The following is an 11,734-nucleotide window of genomic DNA, read 5'->3' on the forward strand; positions in this document are numbered from 1 at the left end:
ATCGCCAACCTGCCTCTCAGGCCCCTCAGCCCTTCATCCTGTCAGCTGCTCCACTCCAGCTCTGGGCACCAGATCACCCACGGCCCTGCGGTACTCACCATGTGGAGGAGCTCACACCCTGGGGGTTCCTGGCCTGACATTTGCCCTCCCTCCTGTTTTCTGCAGTGGCCAGGGAACGGGCAGCCACCAGCCCCAGTCCTGGGCCACGTCTCCACTGCAAGGACAGGGCACTCCTGCCTCCCTCTTTCTGGGAGGGGTGAGTGTCAACCATTCAGGATAAACCAAGGAGAATCAAAGCTGCCCCCAAGACCTGAGCTGCTACCAGGCCAGGGAAGCTTTGGGGCCTTCAAGCCACTTAGCACTGTGACCACCGGGGCCTCACACGGGAGAAAAGGGGTGGACCCTGGAAGAGGTGTGTGGAGGCCTCAGGGGTAGGAGTCCAGGCAGGGTGACTCTGTCTCTGGTTTCCACTGGGACTTGGGTGATGGAGGAGTGAGTGAGCTGCCCCGGGGGCCGAGGCCAAGGTGGGCAGGGTGGGGCTGGTCCCGGCCTGCGCAGCCCAGGGCCTTGCAGCCCTGCCCGGGGGTGGGAGGCCCCTTCTCACCAGGCACAAAGGGCCATTGCCATGCCAAGGCCTTTCCTCCAGAGAGCTGTAGGCCGGGAGTGGCTCCCACCTGGGGGAGGGGCAGGACTGGCGGCTAAGTCGAGTGACCAAAGCCACAGGCCACTCCTTAAGACACAGTGGCCCTAATTTTTCCATCTCCTACCCACCCAGGGATTCTGAGGCCTTAGAGAGCATGGGTGGAGAGAAAGGAGCAGGAGAGAAAGGCAGGGGGGATGTGGGCCCCCTCTTGTGGGGTGAAGCTCTGTGCTAGGTGTGCTCTAGCACACATCTCCGACCCTCCAAAGCATCTTGGAAGAAGGTGCCCATATCCCCAGTGGACAAACAGATGGAAGCTCAGAGAGGAAGTGACTTGCCTATGGTCACACTAATAGCAGATGCTGGGACTGAAAATCAGTTCCACAGGGCTCTGGAGCCCCTCTCTACCTCTGTTCTCACTGACAGTGGGCCCGCACACTGTGGGAGCCAGATTGGAAGACTGAGGCTAGGAAGGGGGATGTCGCACAGACAGTGGCAGGGCTGGTTGTGAGGCAGATGCTGAGTCGCCCAGTCACACTGAGCCAGGAGCTTCCCTAAGCAGATGCCCCAGGCCCAGGGCTCTGAGCTGCAGCAGGACCTGCTAGGCCACAGGCAAGCGGGGGCACGAGCCCTTTGCCCCAGGGCCAAGGGAGGGCCGGCGGACAAAACGGGCAGGAAGAAGCGTCTCAGCTGATTGGCACCTTCTCCTCACCCCCAACCTCTCTCCCGCCCCCGGTGACCTTTCCCCCAGATCCCAGGGTCCCGGCCCGCCCCTGCCAGGAGGTGTGGGCGACAAAGGCGGCTGGGATTGGTCAGAGCTGGCGGGGGCGTGTCCCAGCCCGGACCGCCCCGGTGGCCGAGCAGAGCAGGTGGATCCCAGAGTCAGACTAGGGGTGCCTTCTGCCTGCAGGTCTGTCCAACGCGGACCCCTGCCCTCCAGACATGGCCCCAGGCCCGCTCGACCCCAGCCCTGTGGCCCTGAAGGGGTGAAGACAGGCTAAGCACCGCCACCCCGGGCTGTGCCCATGCCTCTGACCCAGGCACAGCTGGCCCCTGGAGCGGAGGCCATGGAGACGGTGGCCCCAGCTGTGGACTTAGTACTGGGCGCCTCAGCCTGTTGTCTGGCCTGTGTCTTCACCAACCCCCTGGAGGTGGTGAAGACGCGGCTGCAGCTGCAGGGGGAGCTGCAGGCCCAGGGCACATACCCACGGCACTACCGGGGCTTTGTGGCCTCCATAGCCTCTGTGGCCCGTGCAGATGGGCTGTGCGGCCTGCAGAAAGGGCTGGCCGCCGGCCTTCTCTACCAGGGCCTCATGAATGGCACCCGCTTCTACTGCTTCAGCCTGGCGTGCCAGGCTGGCCTCACCCAGCAGCCAGGTGGCACCGTGGTCGCAGGTGCTGTGGCTGGGGCCCTGGGAGCCTTCGTGGGGAGCCCTGCTTACCTGGTGAGTGCCTCACCTCCATCCTCCACCGCCCCATGACCCCCTCCCCCCTCAGGGGCTCCACAGCCTCCACCTGGCCTCTGTGGACTGGGCGGGGGAGGCCAGAGCAGGCTGGGTGGGGCTGTTCCCTGCACGTCCTGGCCCAGGGGTGGAATCTGCCCCTTGGTCCTGAGCACTGGGGCTTTGCCCTGATCCTCTCTCTTGGGGTCCCTGCCTCAGTGGTCCTGAGCCAGGGGAGGGGGCAGAGGGTGGCAGGAGATGCGGCAACTCAAACCCAGCATGGTCACCTGTCTTCCTGTGTGACCTGTGCAAGGTAAGAATAAAGCTTCCATCAAGTGAGGACCCCCATGTCCTGGGCTGGATGCTAGTCATCTTCTGACTTGGTTCTCAGAACAGATTCTCAAGGGTGAGCGGACAGGCCCAGAGAAGGTTAAGTGACTTGGCCCAGGTCACACAGACTTCAGGCCCAGGCCAACCTCAGAGCCTTACCCCAGTCCTATTCCACATCCCCTCTAAGCAGCAGGCAGGGGCTCATGGAGGTCTGGATGTTAGAGCACAGCGAGGGGCGCTTCCAACACTCACAGCTCAGACTAGCTCTCCTAAGGCTCCATCCCCAGGCCCTCTGTCACTTCTGCTCTCACAGGTCAAAACGCAGCTGCAGGCGCAGACAGTGTCCGCAATGGCCGTGGGGCACCAACACCATCACCAGGTGGGCACCGTCCTCCCCAGAGCTCCCTAGGCTGGGGTCTGGGGGGGCTCCCGGGCTGGCAGGGGCAGCCTGGTGACCCCATGCCCTCTCCCCACAGAGTGTCCTGGGCGCCTTGGAGACCATCTGGCGGCAGCAGGGTCTGGTGGGACTGTGGAGGGGTGTGGGCGGGGCTGTGCCCCGGGTCATGGTCGGATCGGCCGCCCAGCTGGCCACCTTCACTTCTGCCAAGGCCTGGGTGCAGGAGCGACAGGTGAGGGGCCAGGGACAACTGTGCCCACCCACATGGACACACAGGGGTGAGGAGAGCCACCTGTCTCCTTTCTCACTGTCTAGACTCTCATCACACCCCAACTCTCCAACTGGACCCCCCCACGCACAGGGAGGCCCAGGCGGGGATGACAGATGGGGCCCCTTAAGAAAGCTGAGGGCCCTGGCTCTGCAGTCAGTGTTGTGACCCCAGCCTGTGGGCCCAATAGGAGTGGGGTCACCAGTAAACCCTGAAGCTACAAAGGATCTCCGGTGGCAGAGGACAGGGGGATGTAGTGGGGTGTGGCTAGAGGGGCCTTGTCTGCTCCCCTTCTCCCAGCTCATTCAGCCCCCAGCCCCCAGATGCTGGGAGAGAAGAGTGGGCACCCCATGGGTGGGTGGAGGGCAGCTGCAGGGGTCCGCAGCCTGTACCATACCCACAGTGGCTCCCAGAGGACAACTGGCTGGTGGCCCTGGCCGGAGGCATGATCAGCAGCATAGCCGTGGTTGCAGTCATGACCCCCTTCGATGTGGTCAGCACCCGGCTGTACAATCAGCCTGTGGACAGAGCTGGCCGGGTAAGCAGGAGATGGGGGTGGGGAGGATGTGGGGAGCTGGAGAGCACCCCCAACACTCACACAGCCAGAGAAGTGCAGACATGTGACATACATGCAAACACATTAATTTGGCTGGTTTGCTGAGCTCTCTGTCCCACACATATATTGAGCATTTTCACATCAGATTTTATTCTATTGTCACAACCACCTTCATTATCCTGATGAGGAAACTGAGGCTCAGAGAGATCAGGCACCTTGCCTGAGGTCACCAGCTGGAGGGTAGAGAAGACTGGGTTGGAGTCCAGGCCCGACCCCACGGCTTCACAGGCCTGTGTGTGTTGCAGACTGTGCCCGACACAGAGGTGCCCTCCACAGGCTGGGCTCAGGGTGGAAGCCACCTGTGTGCCTCCAGCCAAGCTGGGCTCCCCGGTATGGGGTTGTGGCTAGCAGAGGAAGAGGCCCCTTTTAAAATTTGAAACCAAAAGGACGACCTTACTGAAATTTGCCCAGTTTGGGGGTGCCTTTTCAGACGTGCCACAGAAGCCCTTTACACACAGACACACCCAGCTATGCCCCCGCCGCCCCCGCCCCGTCATAACATCTGTCCCATGTCTATCCCCAGGGCCAGCTGTATGGCGGCTTCGCCGACTGCCTGGTGAAGATCTGGCGACAGGAGGGCCCCCTAGCACTCTACAAGGGCCTGGGCCCCGCCTACCTGCGCCTGGGCCCCCACACTATCCTCAGCATGCTCTTCTGGGATGAGCTCCGGAAACTGGCCAGGCAGGGCCAGTAGCGGGACACCTAGGCAGCCTCCCTCACATCCTGACCCAGCCCGGGAACCGGCAGGAAGGCATGGCCCGCTCCATCTGGGGACAGCTGGGCTGCCTCGGAGCAGGCCAGAGGCTCAGGCCCTGCTAGGGGCCCTGGGGAGTGTGAACTGCTCTGGTAAACCCAGCCCCATGGCCTACCCAGGGCCAGAGCATCTGCTCCAAATCAACACCCACTGTTTTCCAGAAAGTTCTCTTCCCTCTCTGGACTGAGTTACCTTACTCATTGCTACAATGACTGCTCCAGGGCATGAGCTGGGTCACTTACATGCATCAGCTTGCTTAGTCCTCAGACAACAGCCCAGGACGCTAAAATCCTCTCCTGGTAAGGAAGCTAAATCTCGGAAAGGTGAAGTGTTCTGAGCAAAGCCCGAGCCAGGGCGGGAACTCGGCTCTGCCAAGTCCGGACCTGTGTCCCTGGCACAGGTGGGACCCTGGGGACTGGAGTGCCCCTGAGGGAACCCTGTCCTCTTAGGGAGGCCCTGGGGGGCATGTGAGGCCAAACTGTCGTCATCTGTGTCAGTCAGCTGCCGTGACTAAGTGCACAGACTGGGGGATTAACAGCAGAACTTTATTTTCTCACAGTCTGGAGCCTGGAGGCCCAGTTGCTGTCTGTCAGCAGAGCTCCCTTCTCCTGAGGCCCCTCTCCTTGGCTTGCAGGGGGCCCGCTTCTCCCTGTGTCCCCTCATGGCCTCCCCTCCATGTGTGTCTGTGTCCTAATCCCCTCTTCTTACAAGGACACCCAGCAAGTGTATTGGGTCAGCACCCACCCAAATGACTTCATTTTAACATCATTACCTCTTTGAAGACCCTGTCTGCAAATACAATAACATCCTGGGGGTTAGAACTTCAATACATGTCGGGGGCAGGGGTGGGGGACACAGTTCAGTCGTTAACATCCACTGAGGCCTCCTGGGTGCCCGGCTCTGTGGGCATTTATACAAATCCTCAGGACAATTCTGAAAGGAAACCCTGAGATGCCCCTTGTTCAGATGAGGAGACTGAGGCCCAGGGAGTGGAAGTGACTCTCCCAAGGTGAGCAGCAGAGCTAGGTGTCCTCATCCCGGGCCTTTTCCCCAAGCTGCAGCCACATTCCCCGTCCCACCCCTGAGCCCCATGGGTGTGTTCCTAAGGCCTGCACCGGTCTTTGTGCTATGGAGGTGGACACCGAGTCCCCGGAAGGGGCAGCACTGGCCTCGGTCAAGCAGCCTGAACTCCCTTCCCTGCTATACCCCATGTCTGCAAAGAGCTGCTCCCTAGGGGCACCCCTACTGCACACTCCAAACCAATAAAGTTTTCTATTTTGTCTACTTCAATGACTCCCCTCTCGGCGTCAGTCCCGCTGACCCCTGAACCTCGGCTCTTCTCAGCCTGGGAAAGGAAGGTCCAAAAGGATTGGCGCCAGCCGGCCCCACCCCACCCCCATGGGGACTGCCACCTAGTGGACACAGGGAGGATCGTCAAGGTGGGCTGCCCCGCGACTAAGGGAGGGGAGGGCCCAGACCTGCATCCCAAACATAGGCTTCTGGGGAACAGAGGCCCCTCTCCAGACCTCAGGCTGAGAGATCAGAGCCTCAGGCTGTGGGGAGATAGACGCCCTCCCAGACCTTGGGCTGAGGGGGAAGAGCCCAGACCTGAGGCTGGGGGACAACAGACGCAGCCTAGGGGCAGGAAGGCCCAGTGTGGCAAGCCCTAAGGCAGAGAAGAGTGGGCGCCCCACGTGAGCTGGGACACAGACCAGAGGCCAGCCACGGAGATGCCCTTGCATCCCATACCGCCCAGATGTGCAGCTCCTGGGCCGCGGTTGGCCCCCAGCGCCCCTTTTCCCTGAGGCCCGCAGTTTAATGCCCCTGGTTCCCCTCCCTTCCCCTCCCCTCCTTTCCCCTCCCCTCCCCTCCATGCCTCCTCCCCTCCATGCCTCCTCCCCTCCCCTCCCTTCCTTCCCCTCCCCTCCCTTCCCTCCCCTCCCTTCTTTCCCCTCCCCTCCCTTCCTTCCCCTCCATTCCTCCCCTCCCCTCCCTTCCCCTCCCCTCCCCTCCTTTCCCCTCTCCTCCCTTCCTTCCCTCCCCTCCATTCCTCCCCTCCCCTCCCTTCCCCTCCCCTCCCCTCCTTTCCCCTCCCCTCCATTCCCTCCCCTTCCCTGGGCGTTTGGCCCCTCCCTCCCCTCCACCTGCACCTTGCCCTGTGATTTCATCTGCCTTCCTGGCTCAGACAGCTGAGGCTGGGGCCACCCCTGGGCCATGTTCTCCCTGCTGTCCCTCCCCTCCTGGCTCCTGGGCCTCCCCTCCCTCGAGTGGGGCTCCAGCCTCACTGACTCCCTCCTGCAAGGTGAGTGCCTCCTTCCTGTTTCCATGCGCCCTGCCCTCCCACCCTGCCGCTGCCGAACTGCCTGCCCTCCCTCCCACCCCCTCAGGCCTCATAGGGGCCTGCGGAGTCTCCGTCCTGAACAACCTCCTGAAGGTCTACTTCTTCGTGGGCTGCGCCAAGTGAGTGCCCACTGACCTGCCCACTCCCAGCCCCACGCCTGGCCTCTGGGCCCCACACTGTGACTCTAGCCTCTGAGGGGACAGTGGGGAGAGGAGACCACCCTTCCTCCAGGGAGTGTGGCTGGGGACACTGGGACCCTCCAGGGCCAAAGCTGGTGGTTGTGCCCCTCCGTCCATGCCCACTCTGCCCCCGCAGCAACCCAGAGCACCAGCCCCAGAAGGAGCGGCTGTGGGGACAGTGGGCCTCGCTGGACTCCGTGCATCTGGCAGGGCTGGCCCTGATCCTGACTGTCGTGGGGGCCCGCGTGGCCGCCCTGGTGGTGCTGGAGTTCTCCCTCAGGGCTGTCTCCATGCTGCTCTCCCTGGACAAGGTGAGGCCCCAGGGAGATGGCAGGGGAGTCTCACGCTCGAACATGGGACGCTGGGCCCGACCTCCCCGTCCCCTCCGCCTCCCCCTTGGTAAGAGTGAGGCTAGAGAGTGCAGACTGCCTCCTCGGGCTGCGGTTGCGAGGCGAAGTCTCCACTCAGGGTGGACACAAGCCCAGTCCAAGCAGCGCTTCCGACTTGCCAGGCACTGTGCTAGACACCCCAGTGCATCACCTCACTTCCCCTTACAACTGCAGCGGGTAAAGGTTTGCCCTGATCCCCATTCCACAGACGGGGAGGCTAAGGGCCCAGAGAGGGTAAGTGGCTTGTCCATGTCCAACAAGCAGCAAGTAGAGGCAGCTTTGAACCCAGGCCTTCAAGGCTCTGAGCTACCACCCTCCAGCAAGCAGATGGGGCCCCAGCAGGAACCCTGATTGAAATTAAGCCACAAGAAGTGATCTCGTTAGGCCTTGACCTGAAGGCAGTGTTCCCTGTTTGAGAATGATCCCCCAGGTTCCTTCAGGCTCCAGCCTCCCATAGGGCAGAGCCGCTATATCCTCCCAGCCCACTGGTCTCCCCACAGTGAGGGGCAGGCTGAGCCCCCACCATCACCACCCCTCTTCTGCTCCCTCCCCGCGCAGGGTCCCCGGGGCACAGAGAGGCTGCAGCTGTACCTGCTGGGCCAGTACTCACTGGGCTGTGGGCTGACCTGCGGCCTGAGCTTCCTGCAGGAGGGCGCCCCTCACTGCACGCTCAACCTGCTGCTGGGCCTCTGGCTGGCCACACTGCTCTGCCAGGGTGCCCGGCGCCTCCGCCACCACGTCTACCACCTCTATGAGCTGCACAGCAGCCAGCAGTATTGTGGGGTCTGCCTGGGCCTGCTGGCTGGCGCTCACGGCCTCCCCCGGATGCTTGGCCGTGCCCTGGCTGTGGCATTTGCTGTGGGTGACCTGGCGGCTGTGGCCCTCATCAACCGGGACTTCCTGACCACCTCAGAGGCTGTGCGCTTCTGGACACCGCTCACCATCTGCTACACCCTGCTGGTCATCTACATGCAGGGTAAGGGCCAGGGGTGGGCCGGGAGGCAGTTCAGTCCCTTGGCATCCACTTCCCACTGTGCTAGACACCACCCCTGCCAGCCTGAGTGCCCAGGCTGGTGGCGGAGGCCAGGTGGTGGAGCAGCTCAGAAAAGGTGATGTACAGGGGAGCCCTCAGGACATAGTGCTTGAACTGGGCCTTGAAGGATCAGCCCCCTGAGAGAGCTGAGTGGGAAAAGGAGACCCTGTCCGGGCGAACCACATATGCCAAAGCCCAGAGGTTATAGAAGGCACAGCAGCATCAAACAACTGAAAAGAGTGCAGCTGTCACCCCAAGGGCATGGGCAGGGGATGAGGCTGGCCGGGTTTATAGGGGCCTGCGGGAAAGCCCTCAGCAGCCGGGCTGGGCAGTCGGATGAGAAGTCATCATAGGGTTTTAAGCAGGGGTGAGTGACATGGCTGGAAGTGGGCTCTGGGAAGAGCCCCTGGCTGCAGGGCGGGCATGGGGTGGAAGTGGCAGGACAAGCAAGACAGTCAGGCAGAGAGAGAGACAAGTGCAAAGGCCCTGGGGTGGGAATGAGTTTGGCAGGCTTGATGAGCAACAAGAAAAACAGATGGCTGGGGGTAGGGGAAGGGCAGTGAGTCAGAAATGAGATGAGGCTGGTGTGCAGGTTCAAACCACACAGGGCCTCAAAGGCAAGGTATGTTTATTCCACTGCAGTGGGGAGTCCTGGGGGGAATATAGGCAAAGGATGATCGTGTCTCGTTGGTTGCTGCTGAGTAGACACTGAGTTGTAGGGTGAAGAACAGAGGCCAGGAGCCCAGGGAGGAGGCTGCTGAGAGAGAAGGTGGCCGGGCCCCTGGTGGGGCAGTGTGAGTGGCGAGATGTGCTCAGGTGGGGTCCATCTAGCAGGGGGCCCACGGGGCTTCCTGGTGCATCAGACGGATGCAGGGAAGAGGGGTCAGGACGACTCCGTAGCTGGGAGCTGGCTGCTGGCCCTGAGGCCTGCGAGGCAGAAGTGCCTGGCACCCTGTAGGTGCTCAGAAAGTGTGGGGTGTGGGCGGGGAGCAGGGGGGTCCAGGCTGGACCCAGCTGCACTTCAGGGTGGGGCACCAGGTGGAGTGGGCAGGGGGTGACAGGTGCACTGTCCCCGCAGAGGAGCAGCGTCAGCACCCGGGCCTGCAGGGCCAGGTCCAGACGGTGCTGGTGCGCATGGGCAGCCTCTTCGTGCTGCTGCTAACCGTGGGCCGCTGGCTGGACCTCCTGGGTGTTCTCATCTCCCTGCTGGGCGAGCTCTGGTGCCTGGTGGGCACCCGCACCCTGCTCGACCTTTGCCAGATACAGGTGGGCACCCCACCCTGTGCGCCCCCTAGACACAGAAGGCCCCCCTCCAGAGAGCCCTGGGAGCCTCAACAGGCCCAAGTTTAAGAAGAGCCAAGGCGACCTCTGTAGGGATGGGGGGCAGAGGGGGCTGGAAAATCTACTCCCACCTGCTTTTACCCTTTGACCACTCGGTAGCCAGAGTCACTAGGAGCCGGAAGGTTGAGGGACACCCGCACCCATCCATACCCCCTCCACCCTGTGCCCCAGAGGCCCTGAACCCGAGGCCCCCCAGAGGATGGGGGAATTGAGCATGTCCTCCATCGTTTCCTCCCCACCTTCCCTTAGGATTTTCCATCCCAGAGGCCTTCAGAGTCAGCTAGCTCGCCCCAGCCCTCTGCACCTACCCAGCCCCAGGGCATGGCCCCCTCCTGACCTGCCACGCAAGGACTCTGCATCTAGGATCCAGCCAGGCTCCGCCAGCGGCCTTGCCCCCAGGATGCTGCCTGGAGGCAGGGTGGCAGGGCTGGCCTCCACCTGGAGCTTGGGGTGGGCACTGGGGGCCCCTGGGAGAGGGGAGGGTTTGGGGCTGAGTCTCTCAGAAGGCGGGGGCGCCTGGAGGCCTCTGAGTTAACCCTGTCTTTCTCGGGATGGGTCCTGGATATAGGCCCCTCGGACCTGCCTTCCCAGGGGCTTGGGGGGAAGGGAGACTACATCCTCAGAGATGCCTCCCCCTTCCTCAGGCCCCTTGCCCTCTCCATGGACAATAAAGATGATTTTTTCAACCTGTGCTTAGAATCATGAACACAGAGAAGGAAATAGGCTATTCTGAGGCCACACAGCAGTTCTGGCTGGGACAGGCTCCTGGGATATGTGCCAGGCTGGTCCCTTCCTGGCTCAGGAGTTTAATATTGAGGTGGCAGAGGTGGTGACAGGGATGTGGCAGCATGGACACATGGCCTAGCACCTACGTGCAGTCTTGGGTGGATGGTGCCATGTCCTGTGCCATCTTAGGCTGAGAAACAACTGAAGGGAGGCTGGTCCTGAAAAGGCCTCTACGAGTCCACTTGGATTCCCTAGCCCCTGACCCTGACTTGCCTAAGACCTTGAGGATCCTTCCTATCTCAGTCCTGCTCAGCCTCGTGTCCCCTGCAGGGCCCAGCTCAGGGAGGCCACATTGTGTATGGAAGAAGGTTGGATACCAGCTCCTCTGCTTACCTGCTGTGTGCCCCTGGGTAGGCCACTGCTCCTCTCTGAGCCTGTCAGAAGAATAACTACCATGTGGTGGATGCTTACCATGTGCCTGGCACCGTGCTAGGCATTTGTATAATTTCATTTCATTCTGATACCAGCCCCAAGAGGCAGTATTACTATCCCTTTTTACAGATTCAGATATTAAAGCTCAGAGAGGTTAAGTAACTTGTTCAAGGTCAAACGGCTTGACCCCACAGAGAGCAAGTGTTTTGCACGCTTCCTGCTACCCTCTTCTTGTTTCAGAATGGGGGCTAGGGAAACTAACAGAGGTGGCCAGAAAAATATGGCAGGTCCATTCCTGCCAGGTTCTGGAATGTGGTTCTGGCCCTGTTTTAGGAAGGGTAGCCTGCGACTCCATCATAGCCTGTTCTCCTGGCCCAGGCACCTAGCACACAGGGAATTTGGTCCCACCTTGGGGCCCTTTCCCAGGAGAGGCCCCACAGGACAAAGGAGACCCCCAGCCAGGAGGCCTCCAAGGGTTAATGAGGGGTGGGCTGTCCGGGAGTAACAGGGGAGGCACCCGGCTCCCAAGGGGCCTGTGCTCAGCAAAGGCTACTATCTGGCCTAGGATTCTCCACTCCCCCCCTGGGCACACCTGGGATACAGATGCAGGCTGGCCCCATGGCTGGACTGCGTGGTTTCAGCTCATTCCTCCAGGCATGGCCACCTAATGGACAGCTAGAGGCCAACCTCTGATCCCACGCTCTCCACCCTCCCCCAAGGAGGGCTTCTCAACCCCCGAGTAGGCGGAGGTGGGGGAAATGCCTGTGGATGCACACCCCCGCCACACACACTCCCGGTATAGGACCCAGCCCCCCTTGGCCTATGACTGTGCTCAGTTCCCTCTGG

At 61.7% G+C, this 11,734-nt stretch overlaps 2 protein-coding genes across 3 annotated transcripts; both read left to right on the forward strand.

Moving 5' to 3' along the window:
* The first annotated feature begins 1,471 nt into the window (after window positions 1-1,471).
* SLC25A34 (solute carrier family 25 member 34) lies at window positions 1,472-5,731 on the forward strand. 2 transcript variants are annotated; one of them, XM_036999541.2, is made up of 5 exons: window positions 1,472-2,085; window positions 2,726-2,791; window positions 2,889-3,087; window positions 3,481-3,615; window positions 4,217-5,731. In XM_036999541.2, the coding sequence occupies exons 1-5, from the start codon at window positions 1,666-1,668 to the stop codon at window positions 4,354-4,356; spliced, it is 960 nt and encodes a 319-aa protein (XP_036855436.2). In that variant the 5' UTR covers window positions 1,472-1,665; the 3' UTR covers window positions 4,357-5,731. The 2 variants fall into 2 exon arrangements, with proteins under 2 accessions (XP_036855436.2, XP_036855437.1); XM_036999542.2 differs by having other exon boundaries at window positions 1,482-2,085; window positions 2,889-3,041.
* An 863-nt stretch (window positions 5,732-6,594) lies between these two features.
* TMEM82 (transmembrane protein 82) lies at window positions 6,595-10,409 on the forward strand. Its single transcript, XM_036999577.2, has 6 exons — window positions 6,595-6,749; window positions 6,835-6,907; window positions 7,104-7,278; window positions 7,915-8,332; window positions 9,468-9,655; window positions 9,980-10,409. Exons 1-6 carry the CDS (start codon window positions 6,662-6,664, stop codon window positions 10,064-10,066), a joined length of 1,029 nt encoding a protein of 342 aa, XP_036855472.2. The 5' UTR covers window positions 6,595-6,661; the 3' UTR covers window positions 10,067-10,409.
* Window positions 10,410-11,734: the final 1,325 nt, after the last annotated feature.

This window comes from Manis javanica, chromosome 4 (genome assembly GCF_040802235.1).
Source record: "Manis javanica isolate MJ-LG chromosome 4, MJ_LKY, whole genome shotgun sequence".
Taxonomy (NCBI): Eukaryota; Metazoa; Chordata; class Mammalia; order Pholidota; family Manidae; genus Manis; species Manis javanica.